Source organism: Candoia aspera, chromosome 6 (assembly GCF_035149785.1).
Source record: "Candoia aspera isolate rCanAsp1 chromosome 6, rCanAsp1.hap2, whole genome shotgun sequence".
NCBI classification, from domain to species: domain Eukaryota; kingdom Metazoa; phylum Chordata; class Lepidosauria; order Squamata; family Boidae; genus Candoia; species Candoia aspera.
Window position 1 is genome coordinate 49289574 of NC_086158.1, and position 18749 is coordinate 49308322.

Here is an 18749-nt window from a genome sequence, read left to right on the forward strand (position 1 = left end):
ACTCTGGAATATTTGTATTGTACTTTAGCTGCACTCAAAATCAAAGACTATTGTACCTGGGAGCATATCCACTGTTATTGTCATTGGTATCTATAAATGTTCCCATGTTAGAGATTATTCAAACAGAAGGCACAGCAAGTCTTCCTTTGTATCTGCATAAAAGATATATTAAATTGCTCCATTCGTTTAAGGGACAGGGAATTCCCATCACATCCCTCTCCAGATGTTTGCACCCTATCCCTCCCCATTGCCAAACTCAAAAGCAAACATGCAGAGGTGCAGATGTCAGCACTGCAGAGATGAACAGAAAGGGGTTCATCTGTTCCTGAAAAAAACAAATGGACTCATTGCACTTTGTCTTGCTTGTGCTAGGGTGATCAAGTGGGCCAGCTGTAGAATAGTAAAGGTAAAGCACTGCAGAAGTGCTCCCCCTGCAGCCAGAGCACCCCTACTCCATTAACCCTGTTGGGTGAAATATTGTCACAGCAATGGCAGATATTCAAAATTCAGGGGGGTCTGTGTTACTAGTAACCTGAATATCAAGAGCCTATTCTTTTCCTCCTTGGTCTATTACAGCTTTTCCCCACCCGGTTCTCTCCAGATGTGTTAGACTACAACTCCTATCCTCACCAGCCACCATAGATGGTTATGTGCTAGCTGAGAATTATGGGGCTATAGTCCCATTAGATCCAGAAAAGGTACCAGGTTGGGAGAAAGTAATTTGTGGTTTTCAGCAGTTAATGGCATAGATGTTGAAAAGTGATAGATTTACAGATGCTTCTCATTGGTGCCTCCTGCATTTGTTGGCCTATTTTAAATCTTTCGTTTTCTATTTAAAAGCTTTGCTCATGTGTACTGCAAATGCTGCTGGTCCTACTCCAACACATCAGTGTTTCAATTCAGGGAAAGAGCCGAGGAGTCTGCCAAATGTGGGATGTCCCCATTCCCTAATGAGGAAGAGCTGAGAGGAATGCAAAAAGTCTCAGCTCTTGACTTGTACTGACAGGAAACTGAATAAAGCTACGCTGGGAACTTCTAGCATTTGCACCCTATTCAGCTCATATTTCTAAATGAATGCTGAAAGGACAACAGTACATGACTTTTTTCCGTGTCTGTTCAGGGACACTGATATTATCTGAATCATAGCCAAGCCTTTCACAGAGCTTAGTTTAGCCTTTCTTAATAAACTAGCAGAGTAGCCGAGCTTATACAAACGGCTTTGGTTGTACTGAGCACCTTTGCCCAGGCAGAATGCAGCTCTCCTTTTAAAAGTCTGAGGATCCCTCAGTGAAACCTGTGGCATCACTTTAGTGAAATCTTTTAAAGAGTAGGTTAGAGGGAACTAGCTAAGAATCTCCAAGTAGGCAAAATTGAATAATTTTTTCCTTAAGAGACATGTTTTGCGAGCAGTTTTATTTCGTGTACTGCAGCCCTCAGTTGTTTTATCCCAACTTCTGTAGATAATAACAGGGCTCAAGGTGCCTGAGACTGCAGGAAACACTGAAAACTAGGGAAGAGTTCCAATATTTTTTTCTTACTGGAATAGAGAAGATAGTGGCCTTCCTTGCACTTAATTTGATTTGCTCTCCTTTCTTCTTGAGATCAGAATTAATTACTTGATTATAAACCTCAAGTGGCTATTTATGATAACAACAATCCCTTCAGAACTGGTCTTTGCTGCTGCCCCCATCTGCCTATTTTAACCAGTTAACCTTTCTCCTTGATCTTCATTGCCTTCATTGTTTCATGGGGGGCGGGGAGAGAAGCTAGGTAGATTTCCCTCTCCAGAGAATGAATGGATTGGGATAGGAAGAATACTCTCTCTGTCTGTCTGTCTGTCTGTCTGTCTTTCTCTCACACATACAGGCCAACAGAAGACCATTTGGGTGTTGGTAAACTAGGTTGGTTGGTTTTTCTACTTGCCCCACTTTTATTGAAACTAAGTAAATTTCATAATACGTTGATAATGAAAAATATGCAGTCACCTGTAAGTGAAATTTGCTTCCCCAAAGGTCAAAAATGTGCATAGTTTGGGTTAAATTAAAATGTTTTGCTGTCTCCTTTATCTCCAGTTCCTGGAGATTTTGTTACCAGCTAATAATATAGCTTGACTAGGAAATATAACTATTTTGCCTATTGAAGAAATAGATGATTTTAAAGTTAGGTATTTAGAATAGCTTTTCCAAATGTGTTGTTCATCAGAGGTGTTAGAATACAAGTTCCCAGTTAGCTTGGACAGCCAGTTCAGGAAGGCTGGCTATGGTGGGTGCCCTCTTAGGAGGTTTATCCTATATTTCTTGTCCACAGAAGAGAATGAGTCTTCTAGTGTGCTGTCACATCTAAATGTGTTGTCTAAAAAATAAATAAAATACTATTTATCTTTGGTGTTAATTCTCTGCAATTTATGTAGAATTAAACGGTTAAAATTAAATAACCTACTGACTGTTTTAATTACATGATAGCCCTGGTTTGATTATTTTTTAAATGCAAATTTTCCCACCTATGTTTCACCACCAGCATTTGGGAATGGGCAGCATACAAATAAGGTAATTAAATAATCTATTTTACTTATCACTGCCTAAAACTGCTAGTATTGTACAGATGATGATGATGATTTCCCACTGCAGAACTCAGCTTTAATACTGTCAGTTGAAGTTCATTACTTGGAGGAGGTGGCCAGAAGAGAGAGATTGAAATGAAATGTACAGATGTTTACTTATTTAGCATAATTAATTCTTGATCAGTTCAACATAGTCAAAAAAGCACATGGTAAATTTATACTATGGAAGCTTAGTGGATCTAGCTCTTCTTGAAGGTGACAGCTCCAAGGGACCAAGTTCTTACTTCTCTGGAGGCAGAATGGGTTGCAAATTTTGTAGATAAAATTTTATTGATCTTTAGAGGGCAGAGCCTCTTGTTCAGCTTTTTCTCTCTGTTTCACAAGATTTCTGTAGCCAAATTTCACATACTTACCAATCAGACCACAATGAATGAATATGGCACTGCTTAGACTACATATGCACATGCTTACTGCAGACAGGTATCAAATGTGAAGGTCATTTCTCCATAGATGTCTAGGAGTCACGTTATTTATAAGACACATCCTTGTACGAATTCATTATGCCAAAATGCATTGTGTCAAACCTATCAGTGTTATCTTGCACAAACTACTTCTTAGGACAAATTGTAGGATGTGGCATTGATTTTTTCATGTATGGCATCAGCATTTTTATTTGAGCTATGTATGGGTCTGTGCTAAGGGACGCGGTGGCGCTGCGGGTTAAACCGCTGAGCTGTCGATCGGAAGGTCGGCGGTTCGAAACCGCGCGGCGGGGTGAGCTCCCGTTGTTAATCCCAGCTCCTGCACACCAAGCAGTTCGAAAACATGCAAATGTGAGTAGATTAATTGGTACCGCTTCGGCGGGAAGGTAACGGCGTTCCGTGAGTCATGCTGGCCACATGACCCGGAAGTGTCCTATGGACAACGCTGGCTCCAAGGCTTAGAAACGGAGATGAGCACCGCCCCCTAGAGTCGGACTCGACTGGACTTTACGTCAAGGGAAACCTTTACCTTTTTTATGGGTCTGTGCTACTAAACTTTTACCAGCTTAATCCTTATTGCCAGCTAGGTGAGATACCTTTTTATCTAGTGAGCAATAAGAAGTTTATGAGAATGCTTCTCCTTGTGATGTAATAGATTTAGTGCTGGGCTTGAACTCGGGTGACTCGAATCTGCTCTGACAAGAATCTCCCTGGGTGGCCTTGGACATGTCAGTGTCTTTCAGCCTAGCCATCTTCATAAGGTTGTAAAAATAAAACAACTTCATCTCCATGGCAGTAGGGCAGAGGAGTAAACTGCAGTTACCTGGGTGATAAGTGGTCAAAAGTAGACAGTTCATACAACAATTGAAATTACCTTAATCATGTAAAAATAAGTTTCATAACTGGGCAATATCTGAAATCAACGTATGCATTTTATTATTATGCAGAAGCTGCTTATTGAAGCAAAGGGCAGAAATTCTGCAAGACTGCTTTATCTGTCTCTTCATTATCACAGAAAGCTCATTTTTCTGAAATTACAGTAACATTCTCTGTTACATTCAACAAGGAAGCTTACTTATCTGAAGACTTGTTTGCCTAAAGTGTTCTCTTAAGTCCAATGCCTTCTGAATCAGTGAGGAACTTTTCCTTTCTTTGCCTCTTCCCCTCCCCTGCCCCAAAAGCCCAATTAAACAGCTTTTTGATTAGAAAGGGCCTTACCTGAAATTAGTTCTTTGCATGCATTCATTATGTACTATCAAGAATTTTTAGACAATTTGATGAAAAATGCTATCAATTATTTATGTTTATATTGAAGTTTCCTATAGATAGCTAAGATACCTGAAGTAAAACACTCTGCTTTACACAATAGTTGTTAGCATTTTAGAAATAATCCATTTTCTAAAAAATTAAGGAGTGATAATATTCTCAGAATTGCAAGAACTCTGAAGGTGAAAAATAAAATCATAATAATAGTAAGGATGAAATAAATACAAAGGAAAGAATCTAAGGTTACTTTTCTATAGTTAGGTATTATTTTTAATTTCTTGTTAATATAGCTGTAGTATACAATTTCTAATATGCATAGAACAGCTAGTCTGCACTTTAACTTGGAAAAATTTTGGGTGGAAGTTCCATTTTTATTTTTTAAACAAAGTACGGTATAGATAAAGAGTTAGGCAAGATGGTCCGTAGCAAAAATTTGAGCAACTAAGGATGCTAAAGTCTGTTTGAGAAAAAGTGTTCCAAGATAATTTTCCCATCATTTCCAGACCAGCAAAATGTTCAGGTTTGTTTGTGTGTGTTAATGTGGGTCTTCTCCCTCCCCTGGGACACACCTGTTGCTTACCAATGAATGAATGATTTGAGTGAGGCCCTAGATAACATAAGGTGGTTACATACGTGTCCTGGGAAGGCAGTTCATTTTTTACCTAGAAGCACTGGAAAGAAGGAAGGTATATTTCTTTAGTCCTTTAATAATGTCTGCATGGCATTCAAGAGTTTGAGAAAAACGGGGCTCGAGAGAAGCAGCATTCCCCCAAAGTTTGCATGGCCCCAACCCTGCTGTGCTCTCAGAAAGCCTGGCTTTTTCAGCAGGCCCTGGGGCAGGTGATTTGCAACTCAGCTTTTTTATCTATGCTTTTGAGATGTATTGTTTCCTCAGTGTGTTTCTTAGTAATTCCATTGTTCCTTGTTGGATTTCTCTGTCTTTGTTCCTTTTTAATTTCTAATTATTTATATTTTGTAAGCCACCTAGAGTTGCAGGTGGCTTATAGGTTGATTGATTAAACAAACAAGAGTCTCATTTAAAGTATGTACAGTTCTAGTTCATAGTATATTACCACATAAGCAGTGGTGGTGAGAGGTAGAACAAATCACTTATTTTCCCTGCTTCTAAGTAATTGAACACTTTTTCAGATTTATACCTGATTCGCTACTGAAATATGAACTTAGGCTTGCCACTGTCACCCGGCTACTTTTTACAGAAACAGTGGAAGATGATTTCTATGAACTAGTCTTTCATGAGCATTTCCAACATTCCTTGTAATTATTGTATACCTCTTCAGTCTGATTCCAAGTTTTTTCTTCTCCCTTAAGACATCTTAACAGCCTTTCTTCTGCTTGTTTCTTCTCTTGCAGAAGATGCTGGTGAAACAGCAGGACCGTCTGGAAGAGCGTGAGCAAGACATTGAGGAGCAGCTGTACAAATTGGAATCTGACAAGCGCCTGGTTGAAGTAACTCTAATTTCCTTCTTCTTTTAATGCTAGAACCAGGAGGAATTCTGAAGTAGTTCATCTATCAAGAAAGTGCCCTTGATAGGGGAATTTCCAGTAGAAGTTTATAGTCTTTACAGTTCCTACAAAATAGATGGCATAGTCATATATTATTGTTCCTCCATGCATGGAACAATTAGAAAATTCCCACGAAGGGCATTATTTACTACAGCTCTTTATGTTGTATTTTAATTATACCATTTTGGTCTCTCCTACTATGACCTGGAATGAACATGGAAAACCTGATCTATAGGCATTGCCCATGTGCCTTACAATCTTCTTCCCCTGTCTTCCAGTGCAACTTCATCTCAGAGCTGGAATGGGGAAAGACTTATCTCTAATCTACTGCATATGAGAAATAAAATAACTTTCATGTTTCAGCTGAACATTAGGTGGGGAAAATGTCCTTCTCCTGGCAGATTTGCATGGGATAGTGGAGGAGCTAGGATTAAGAAGGCTGCATCTATGTATAACAATGTGTCTGTATGAAAAAGAAGCCCTACTCACTGCTGGAATGCAGTCCTTGCCATCTTGGCCTGGGATTAGTTTGGCCCAATCTTGATCAAGGGCAAAAACAAATATTATTTTCTTGCAGACTCTTCACAGCCGTTATGTGCCATTTGCTAAGATGCGCACTGTCATGCCCAGACCACTCTGTTGAAATTCTCATCTTGATGTAACTTTATTCTTTTAACATCTATAAAGCCCAGTAGAGTAAAGCAAGTGAACTTGTATAAAAAAAAAATGAAGAGAAATTGCCGAGAATAAATTTTTTGAATTCAACACTACACCACTACCTGTTATGAATGATGTAGTAAGTAAATTAGAAGGGAGATTGACTCTGGGCACTTTGCTTTCTCTGTACCAATAGGAGAAGGTAAGCCAGCTGAAGGACGAGGTGCGCTTACAGTATGAGAAGATGCATCAGATACTTGATGAGGACCTGCGCAAAACAATGGAGATCCTTGACAAGGCCCAAGCCAAATTCTGCAATGAGAATGCTGCCCAGGTGCTGCATCTGAGCGAGCGCATGCAGGAGGCCAAGAAACTGCTCAGCTCTGTTCAGGTCATGTATGACAAGACAGAAGACATCAACTTCATGAAGGTGAAGTGGGGTGTGTTTTGGGGAAGGAGAGGGCTGGGTTGAGCACTTAGTAGAGTAAAGGAAGGATTCAGAGCTTACAACTATCACTTCAAGCCAGTACTGGGTGCATCAAGCTCACAGTTGTAACTTCATTTCCAGCTTTTGTCTCCCATCCTGGAAATAGAAGTTCCTTCTTTCTCCCTTTTCCCCATTGTCTCCTTTTGAGCTTGCATATGCCTGCTCCATCCTTTTGCATTTTTTCCCCCAAGTTATCCTGATGAATCCTGGCAAAACTATCTTATCTTAGAATAGATTAGCTTTCTATAGCTTTAATAACTTGTTTGTTTTGTTATTTTAGTTCTGGCTTCTCTCTAATAATTTTGAAGCTTCTCTAGCAACAAGCAAAGATAGTGCATAGAGAGAGAATGAAAGAATATCTGTTCCTCTGGAAAAGAGTATTCAATTATTCCATTTCTCTGTTTGATATAGAAATGCAATTATTGTTTCTGCATGTTTAAATACTGCTTTGTCCACAAAGGATGAGAATGCAAAAAAAAAAGTTTATAGAAGTAATAAGGGAAGTGGTACAAAGTCTGATAGAAAAATTCTGGGATAAAGTAGGACAGGTCTTTATTCTCAGGTCTCATGGATAGATTTAAACATTCAGCATCCCAGACTAATGCTGATACCCATACAGCTTCTGCATATGAAGAGTTAGCTGTCAAAATTAATAGTGGGATTTTAAGTTAGTGAGTGTTGGAAATGAGCCCACGCAGAGAACTATTTTGCCTTTCATTTTACTATACAGTATACCATGGGGGCATCCAAATGTGTGGTTAATCTTACCACTTGGCAAGGAGATAGAATTGACCAAGGACTTACCTGGTGACAAATGTTAAACCTGGATACTCTGATAGAGTAATAGTTTTTTAGAGCTCCTTCTTATTTGTGTATGAATATCCATGAACAAAATATGTTTTAGTTTCAAGTAGAGCAGATGACTTAAATTGGACAAGTGCTAAACTCCTATTTTATATATAGTGTTGTCAGCCAAGGTGATGCTGAATATACAGCAAGAAAAGATCATAATATAACAACTTTTTTAGCTTTAAACCTTTGGATGGATTTGAGTGGGTCATCATCTCTTGGCTTAACCCACCTCACGTTATTTTTTGGATAAAATGGTCCCCTAAGTTACACTGTCCTGAGCTGTCTAAAAGAACTAGCAGCCAGGGACATGTGAATATCAGCAATGTGATACCTGTACTCTTGAATACACATAGCACAACAGTCTTGTTGAACCCCTGGTTGCTGTGAGCTCATTTGTGGCCCCATAATTTCCCCTTCCTAAATGAGCAAGGCTGAAATTTTTGAACGTTTTGTTTGCGCCATATGGGCCGGGAGAGTTGTAAGGGGCAAAAAGTATATACTTTTATATCCTGAGCTAGGGTTTCTCAGAGAAGAGGACTTGAGGGATAAAACAGGTGTTTTAACTCTATGTGATAGTAACTGATTCAAAGAAGATCAAGCAAAGATAGAATTATACTGAAAGTCTGTACACTAGAGATGTCAGTACCCAAGATACCTTAGAAGATATTCCCTACTTGAAAGAACCTCTAGTACTAGAAAATAAAGTTAGATCTAGTCATTACTAAATCAAAAGGCTGCAGGAATTGTTGGAATACTGATAGAAATATGGCAAGCAATATAAGAAGAATCAGTAAATGTTCTAATGAAGCTATGCCAGCAAATTTGGAAAACGACACAGTGGCCAACAGGTTGGAAGAGGTCAATCTACATACCAATACCAAAAAAATGAGACTTAACAGAGTGTGCAAACTATCATACAATATCCTTAATTTCACATGCTAGCAAAATAATGCTTAGGATCATCCAATGTAGATTAGAAGTCTCCATGGAAAGGGAGATGTCAGATATTCAAGCTGGCTTAAGAAAAGGCAGAGGAACAAGATACATTATTGCTAATACATGCTGGATAGTTGAAAAACCAAAGAATACTTTTTAAAAAATCAATATGTGTTTGATTGATTATAGAAAGGCCTTTGATTATGTTGATCATGTCAAGCTGTGGAATGTGCTTAGAAAAACAGGAATCCTAGAACATCTCGTCCTCATGCAAAATGTATACTCAAGTCAAGAAGCCACAGTATGGACAGAACAGACTGGCTTCATGTTGGCAAAGTAGTGAGACAAGGCTGTATACTCTCCCCTTACTTATTCAACCTATATGTGGAATATGTATTGAGGGAAGCTTGTTTGGAAGAAGAAGAGTGAAGTTTTAAAATTGGAGGAAGAAACATCAATAATCTGTGCTGGTGACACTACCCTGATAGCTGAAAATGAAAATGATCTGGAAGCTCCAGTAATGAAAGTCAAGGAACTGAAGTGAAAAAAATGGGACTAAGATTAAAGAAGACCAAACTAATGCCAAAGGATACAGCAACTAGCTGTAGAATTGACGGTGAGGATATTGAAGTAGTGGATAGCTTCTCCTTTATAGATCAACTATAAGCAGTAAAGGAAACAGCAGTCAAGAAATACACTACAAATTAGCACTTAGTAGAATAGCAATAAAGGCCTTGGAAAAGATATTCAGATATTGGGATGTATCTTTATAGACAAACATCAGAATGGTGCAGGCAATGGTTTTCCTGTGACAGTCTAACTTTGGAGAAGCAGGATAGAAAAAGTATTGATGCTTTGAGCTTTGGTGTTGGAGAAGTCTCCTGAGAATACCACGGATAGCCAAGAAAAAACAAAGCAAAAAAACAAAAAAAAAAGATCATTGAATAAATCAACCCAGTTGAGTTTTCAGTTGAGGCACAAATGACCAGGTTCAAATTATCATACTTCAGACACATTATGTAAAGACTTAGTTCTCTTGAGAACTCTATAATAGTGGGAAAAATGGAAGGAAAGAGAAGAGGACAACCAGCAGCAAAGTGGATAACTCAGTTACAGCAGCAATGAGTGCACTGTTGGAAGACCTGAAGGACCAGATTGGGGACAGATCATCCTGGAGAAAATCTACATGGTCACTAAGAGTTGACACTGACTTGCTGGCACAAAATCAGTCAATCAACTCTATAAAGTTTAAGGTGCAAATATTTCTCCTTTAAATCCCCCTAAAACACACACACACACTTCAACCATCCCCATTCTAATGATATTGCAGCATCACCTACCACATTTCTTGCAGCTCTTAGACAGGATGGGAAGTTCTTGTTCAGTCAGTAGACAGAGATGGATATTCCAAATAACATTCCTTTATGATAGGTTAGGCTAAGGGATTATCTTGACCTTTAAATAGCTGTGCATCAGGTGCTCATCAGATGTGTTGGCTACAAGGCCCAGCTGGGGCAAATTCTGGGAGTTTTAGCCACCATATCTCAAAGGATACCAGATTGAGGAAAGTTGCCTTAAGGATTAAGGCGAAGATAGCAATATTACTACCTGCCATAAGAGCTACTGTACAATTGAAATAAAATAAGCTATTACAATTTTGGTGTAGTGGCCCAAGGGTAGAACCCAACCAAAACTTTTTAGGTTTAGGGAGATGGATTTGAGATTCAGATGCTTTTAACAGCTTATCTAGGATGGTGTATTTCCCTTGGAGTTGGAGATGCCCAGTCAACCCTCCTACTGGTTTCCTAAATGGAACCTTCTCAGGTCATACAGCGGATGAATGGATAAAAAGATTACTTCAGACTGTGTACTCTGGATAAGATTCCACTCCGCCTTCTTGTCTAAAATCTTCTCATGTAGACCAAATGCCCTACTTCTCAGTTTAGAAAGTTCCTTCACCACTTGAACAGTGTTCTCTATTAAAAAGAGGCTTCCATGTAAATCTCAATAATGTATTGGCAAGGTATTTACATCCTACTAGAATATCTCAATAACTGGGCTGATACATCATATTTCACCTAATTGTGCTTCAGCAAGAGTCTCAAGCCAGACTACTAGAAGAATGGCAGAGTGAGTTAAAAAAAATTCTAGGCCAGAATGTGATGTAATTGTCATTATATTAACAATGTTCAGTGGATGTATGAAACCAAGGAGGTATAGTGAAGTGAAAGCAATAGTTTTAATCTTCTGCTCCAGAATCCTGGGTCTGTTATATACTATAGCTGAAATGATAAAGACTAGAATCAATATGGTGCAACAGATAAATTGTTGGATTTCCACCTAACTCAAAAGATTTGCTTTAATAATTTTTGCTAGTTGTTTCAGAGAGAAGATAACAAAAACTTGTAAGATTAATTAAGGAAGTTCTCTTATCTTCACCTTTGTAGTCCAAGAGATCACAGCAAATCTGTCTAAAACCAAGAAGCATTGTACAAACTTAGTATTTATTTTGCAATTAACCTAAGGTATATTGTACACCATTAAGGATTGAGCTTGAATAGCTGATTCCATATTGATCCCATACAGTATTTCAATTCAACAGGGGAATGAAGGGGTATCAGTAGAATCATAATGTAATACTGTATACTAGAGAAAAAGAAGAAAGAATAGTAATATAGTACGTCAGAATGCTCTACATATATTCTCATGAATTTTACAATAACTCTGAAAAGCAATCCAGATTATCTTTCTGAGAAGAAGAATTTGCCATCTACCTTGACAGTATGCATAATGGTTGCCACCAGAAGTCATTCTTGTTAACCAAAGTCATTCTTGTTTCAACCAAAAAGAAAGAAATCCAGTTGCCATGACTCAACCTACAGACCATCTATGAGCTATGACCCCTGTCAGATAATGTGGTTATACAGTATTTGTGGATTGTTGGGGATGAATTGAATAAATTTTATATAATCAGTGGGAACATCCTAGAAGTCTGCAGAATTGGGCAAATTGATGTGCCATTAGAGGTCTACTTGACTGACAACTCCTGATTCTATTTCCTTGTTCTTTCCTAGAATACGAAGTCAGTGAAGATCTTGATGGATAGGTACGAAATCTATTTTGTGGCAATTTGGGGTTGCATAATAGAGGGTGGTTTGTGATGCAGGAAGTCCAGATAATCCTCTGAGTAGGTGTGAAGATAACTTTATCAAAGCTGATGTCTTTCCTAAGCTGCCATTATAATCATGGCTTATTGTTGCACTGTAATGGAACTCTCTGTTGGGTAATTTATCCAGCGAGAGGGTTCAACAAAATGACAAGAATGATCAAAACATGGGAAAGATAAACTTCGTTTCTGCATTGATGGAATTAAGTTATGGTTTAGTTTCTTTGTTCTTTAGTTTCTGCTGTGTTGCTTGTGTTACTTGTGTCCACTCAAATCAAAGCAAAAAAATTGGTGCTTTGAATTCTGCCCTGTGTCTGCAAAACCAGAGAATCCTCATAAATAAAACAAACTTTTTTTATTTATTTCATTGATTTTCTATCCTGCCTTTATTATTACTACTATTATTATTATTATTATTATTATATAAATAACTCAAGGCAGCAAACATTCCTAATATTCCTTCCTCCTCCTATTTTCCCCACAACAACCACCCTCTGAGGTGAGTTGGGCTGAGAGAGAGTGACTGGACCAAGGTCACCCAGCCAGTTTTCATGCCTAAGGTGGGACTAGAACTCTCGGTCTCCTAGTTTCTAGCCTGTTGCCTTAAACACTAGACCAAACTGGCTCTCTGTTCTGTGTTAGTGACAGAAATGGGTTGTAAGAAAAAGGTATTAGTCTAGATGTGGACTGGAAGTTGAGAATACCATTTTCTTCTAAAAAGTATTAGATAGACATACAGTTGGGAAATCTTGAATCTACAAAATTGTCTCCTTACAAGAGGAAAGAAGGATTTGTGGAGGAAAGAAGATTCTTCTTAGGGGTACAGGGAAAAAAAAGATTTGCCAGAATCCACTGGAAGAGAAATTTTCGTACAATTGAGGCTTCTCTCAAATTAGCAGAATGATGGAGCTGTAAGAAAGAATCAAATAGCCTAACAAGAGGCATTGTGGGTGTTTTTCCAGCTGGCTTTCATTAAAAAAAATACATTGTAATAGATTGTAATGCTCATTTTAAGGACTCAGAACTGCACAGGAGGCAGTCTGCCCCCTCCTAAGATTGGCCACCTCAATTCCAAGCTCTTTCTGAATGAGATTGCCAAGAAGGAAAAGCAGTTGCGGAAGCTCCTGGAAGGTGAGTAATGCTTCCCATGACATTTCATCACTTGTATACTCACCACTGAATTTCCATTAGCATGAATCAGGAGCAGAGTATCTTTCTGCTCCATTTTTAAAAATTATTTTTGAAAATTGGGAACCACAGGAGACAGGGTAATGGCAATGTGACATCATATATGTGGGCAGGACATTTTTTGTTTGGAGGCTGGTTGGATTGGGTTTTACATCTCTTCACACAGGAATAAGCTGCTATAAGCCACCCAGTCACTATGTGCGAGCTGGGCAGCTATATAAATTTGTTTAATAACTAAATAAAATCAGGGAACTGCACAACATATTCACAGATTTGCTTCTGTATTTCAGGAACATAATCACAGGAGGGGCTGGGATCCATAGAATAGGGATTTTAAAACTCTACATGGTCTGCCAAGTGTCTATTTCTGGCAAAAATATTAACTTAGCTGACTTGTGTTATTTCTTTTAATTTGTCTTGGCATTCCTTACAGTGTGCTGCTTTAGGGGTTAGGGGATTGTGGCAAGGATGTGACACAAAATTTTGTTCTTCGGAGCCACAGTATTTTCACTGTATTTTGTTAGTCCTTGACCTGTCAAGATTAAGGTGAATTTAATTTAGAAGCAAAAGGCATTCTGCAATTTTTTTTAGCACAGTGGACTTAATAGTGCTGGAAAAATAACTCAGATATTCAGATACCTTGGCTATCTCCAGCCTAACCTCTAGAATAGGAATGGGAAACCTGTGCCCTTCCAAATGTTGTTAGACTCCCAACTCCCACCCTTTGCCATATTGACTGGAACTGAATCCAAAAGCATTGATAGGGCCATAGGATTCCTACTCTCTGCTGTAGAGGCATGGCTTTAATGAGGAAAGAAGTTAAAGAGGTACAGGCTCTTTTATTTAAGAGATTCTTCCAATCACTGCTGTTCTGCTAACTCCCCTGAGTAAATAGCAACTTAAAATTTTTTATTATTATTAGTCAAGTGCCTGGGGTTGAAGGGTGTAGTTTGTAATCCAAAACATTTGGAGACTGTTATTTTTGCCAGCTATAGTTCCGCTTCATTCAGATGCATTTGGAATAGGTGTTAATGGGTTAAAATTTATGACACAAAGGATGAAAAGGAGGTTGTAAATGCATCACCCTTTGGTTCTAGAATATTGAAGATGTTTCTAGATGGCATTTCTATATTCCCCAAATTATTTCTAAATATTAGAAGTTGGAAAAAATTGCTAAATCACCAAATATTTTAAGTTTTCATCATTTACAAATGAGATTTTATAGAATTTCAGGTGAAAATGATAAAATCCTATGAGGCTTCAGTGTTGTTAGATTTCATCTAATTATATTGATCAATGATGTCTGCATTACTGCATGAGATCATGCTGTGGTGGCTGAAAAGGTTACCAATTCCTGATTTACAATATTTGTGAATAATTATTTTAATTTTTATTCTCTTTGCTTATATGAGAATATTCTGTGTATCAGAAGAGTATTTCCATTAGATGACATTAGGTGGCAAATGCTCAGAGTGTAATATGAAATGCTATACAATCTCTTTGAATAAATATTCACAGAAATACTGTAATTCATTAGAAAATGATGAATATTGTAAGATATTACCTCCAAAAATCATTCCAGGCACCTAACACTTAATATTAAATATTAATACCCCCTCCCCCAATTGCAGACTTCCTGATTATTTATGCACATTATTGTTATATGGGACATACACCGCTTTCAAGATGTAAACATGATTATGGTTTATGGCTATTTTTATAGCTGTCAACTGGAAGCTTAGGAAGAAAACATTTCAGAATAATTTAACTGGAGTAATCATTCAATAATTTTTCAAGATAGATTCCTTATAGCAAAAAGCAGTGCAGTTAAGTTGGGTGGTACAGCACATGTGTAGGCCTCTGTATGCCTTAGAATTTCATTGTATCAATTAATGGAGAGTGACATGAACTTGGTCAAAGGTTGCCCACTTTAGTTGCCATATGATCATTATCAAAACTTCTTTCTGTAGGACTTGGTTAACTCTGAAATTTCTTCATACAATCCTGATATTGTATGTATTTTCGCCCCAGAGATAGAAGACACAACACATATATTATTTGAATATCAATTGTACAAGAAAGAGAGTTATCAGTATCTTGAACTGTACATTAGATGAACAGCCTATTGGGATCCTTATATTAAAACAACATTATTTCATGTGTGGTCAGAATCCAAAAGTCGCATATAATATGGCCCTTTATTTGAACAAACCAGTACAGGTGAGAGCTGAATATGTGGATCTGATTGGGTAAATTGTAGGGTTGACACAGACTACGATTTGCATTTTCTTTTACTTATTTCTTTTATTCTATTTTAACATATGGTCTTATTACTGTTCTGTGTTTTATTTTTGTATTCTGATATGGCCTAATGACCGATCAGTAAAGTATTATCATGTATTATGTGTCTGAGAGTTAGTTTGTGTTAGCTTAATATTGTTCTGAGATCGTAAGCGTGTTGAAAATAGACAATCCTGTGCTTACTCACTTTGCCCAGTCCGCTAGTTATATAATAATATAGTTACTACAAATTTCAGGTAGGACCATAATGTTGTCAAAACTTTGTATTGAGGCCAATATCAGTGTGTTTTATGTATCCCAAGTTAACTTTTACCTTTACTAGCAAATAACAGTTACATCATGCCCTAATGATTACAGGCTACAGAATCAAACGAGCTGGCCCAAGTGCAGTGATATATAAAGGACAATTCCTAGGAGTTTGGGGCATTTTGAGGTTCTTCGTAAAATGTTCATTTCTGTGTTCATTTTTATATACGTTGGATAATATTTGAAGAGTGCATCATGCATGAAAATGGCTAGCAACTTAATCTTCAGGAGATGAAAATGTACCAAAAGTACCTTTTCAGTGAGTTTCCTCATCTTCAGTGAAGTATTTCTTGCTAGAATCCATATAAAAAGTGTTTAATTGTTCATGTGTACGTGTCCCAGATTACATAATTCTGGCAAAAGTGCACAAAGTATTTCCTATTTGACTTAATAGGACTTCTTTATTCAGAGTCCCCAAATGGTACATGTTACGTTGAAATTGTTTGATACTTGAATTTAGTGATCAAGAAGTCAAGATCAAGAAATGCCTCAGATCAGATTGTTCCCTATCATCATATAAGTATTAGTCATCTCCTCTGATTGAGAAAAGGTAAGTAGAAAGTATACTAGAAGAGAGATAATGAGCAACAAGAACAGAGAGGAGGTTAACTGGTTATAGTGGTAGGTAATGCAAAAGAGTCAAGTTTGGCTGATTATTGAATGGATTACTGGGTCAAGGATAGGAACCTCTTCAAGGATCCAAAATTGTGTGTTACACGGATGAAATTGGGTGATTGGGACAAGCAATTCACATTCATCTTTTGTTGGAGAAATCACTATGAGAATGCATCTTAGCTCTTTCAGGATTGTAAACCCACATTCCACCACTTTATCTTGATGTAAGTGAAGAAATGTATATGTTGGGAAGCTTAAACCTTTGAGCCCATTGTTCTTGGTTCTAGAAATCTAGGTTCTGCACCAAAACTGTATTTGACTTTGTTATGCATATTGAAAAACACTGCAAGTGAGCACCATCTTCAGGGTCTTTCCAGCAGATTATAGATAATAGCATTTGGTGAAATGTGTGTTCTCCTTCCATTTGTTCATTGTAAGAACTGAAGGCGAGCAGACAGCTCCATCTAAACTGTGAAGGCCCTTAGACACTGCTTTTGTGGAAAGCATAAAAGATTAGGGACAGCTGAAACAGATAATCAGAGGTTGTTTTCCTAGCTTCTGTTATGTTTTGAGATCATGTCTGTCTTTGGCGTTATCTGCTAGAGTTGATTATATTACTAGCAAACATGTGGATCTGTGCAGCTGTAGGTGCTTTCTCTAAATCATTCAGCTGAAAAAGCAGGGTGTCTTTGATCATGGAGATATCACCTATTTTCTCTGTTTCATTTCAGGTCCCTTCAGTACCCCGGTGCCATTCCTGCAGAGCATCCCTATGTACCCTTGCAGTGTCAGTAACTCAGGAGCCGAGAAGCGCAAGCACTCCACAGCTTTCCCAGAAGCAAGCTTCTTGGAGCCATCCTCGGGACCCGTTGCCAACCAGTACGTCAGCCAGGGGGCTTCGGCTGGTGAAGGCCAGTCTGCACAACCCATGGTGCCTTGTAGCTCCACCCAACACATTGTAGGACTGCCCAGTGGCCCCCAACCAGTTCACTCCAGCTCAATGTTCAACCCTTCTCACTACCCCAACAGCACATCATCTCAGCAGTCTGTGCTGTCTCAGTATGGTGGGCGCAAAATTCTTGTCTGCTCAGTGGACAACTGTTACTGTTCCTCAGTATCCAATCACAGTGGGCATCAGCCCTACCCACGATCCGGCCACTTCCCATGGACAGTGTCATCACAGGAATATTCCCACCCACTCCCACCTGCTCCATCTGTACCTCAGTCGCTTCCAGGATTGGCAGTGAGAGAATGGATTGATGCATCTCAGCAACATGGACGCCAGGATTTCTATAGAGTTTATGGTCAGCCTTCGACCAAACACTATGTCACCAGTTAACCATCTGGTTTTGGTAGAATCCTGTTGATTTTTGAATTTTTTTTAATCTAGTTTTTGTTGTTTTAAATCAAACCCATTTCCATCTATCCCTACCACATGCCAGATTCAGAGTGGGGCATTGCTGTCATCTGTTATTTCTAATTTAATTCTTTAAATTCCTTTCTTTGTATCAGGTTGGGAATGGGAAACTGGGAAAAAATTAACAAGAATTTCAATCAAGTATCTGCTTTTGGATCATGTGACATTGCTACTTTCCTGTGGGGAAAACTTAAAGGGACAGATGATCCTTTTTATTTCAAAGTCTGGGCTCTTTGGTTTTCCTTTTAATTTTTTTCCTTCCCATTTTTAAGACAAGAAATTTCTATCATTGATTCATTAAGAAATGACACTTGTAGAATTTTTTTTAAGGTTGATTTTTTTTGTGTGTTAAAAGGCCACGTATCGTACATATTGGCATTTTTTTTCTTATTTCAGAGATTTGTAAATACACAATGGCAGGAAATGAAATGCACAAAAAAAAGGGAAAAGAAACTTAAAAAAAATTAAAAATCTGTTTTAGTTTCCAGGAGGGAAGTGTGTGCCTAAGTACACACATGGCTTCCTGTGTTTTGTTGATGCAACTTCCTCTAACAAGCACTTTGTATTAAAAAAAATGGACTTCCTGTTATAAGATGCAGGTATTTATTCTGTAACCAATTTTAGAACACACACACACACAAAATATTCAAATAAATGTGATCACTTAGTGCAATGCCTTGTTCTGGTTTGCCTGTGTGGGCACTGCTTTACCCAAATGTGTCTGGGAATAAGGACATGTCGCTCAGATAGCAATCTGATAGCTTTTAAAAAATAGATCACGCTGCTCTTCGTCTGTGCATGCCCTTGGAATAACTCTAAATGGAAATTCAGTAATTGGGTAAATATTGAAAAGGTGGGTTAAAATGGCAGTATCCTATTCCTTATACAGTGAAATAGGAATGTCATTACTATGTACCATGTACTACATTACATTTAGATGTAATGAAAACATGGACTGAACATGATTCAGAACAGTAGTTCAGAATAGAAGG

The 18749-nt window shown here is 38.1% G+C and overlaps 1 protein-coding gene across 2 annotated transcripts in view; it reads left to right on the forward strand.

Moving 5' to 3' along the window:
• The window catches only part of TRIM8 (tripartite motif containing 8), a 54862-nt gene extending 36432 nt beyond the window's left edge, over positions 1 to 18430 (forward strand). For both annotated transcript variants that reach the window (XM_063307088.1, XM_063307087.1), the window contains exons 3-7: positions 5680 to 5775; positions 6686 to 6919; positions 11839 to 11870; positions 12946 to 13061; positions 17072 to 18430. In XM_063307088.1, coding sequence (XP_063163158.1) covers positions 5680 to 5775; positions 6686 to 6919; positions 11839 to 11870; positions 12946 to 13061; positions 17072 to 17679 — 1086 coding nt within the window. In that variant the 3' untranslated portion in view covers positions 17680 to 18430. The remainder of the gene's footprint in view (positions 1 to 5679; positions 5776 to 6685; positions 6920 to 11838; positions 11871 to 12945; positions 13062 to 17071) is intronic.
• The last annotated feature ends 319 nt before the right edge of the window (positions 18431 to 18749 follow it).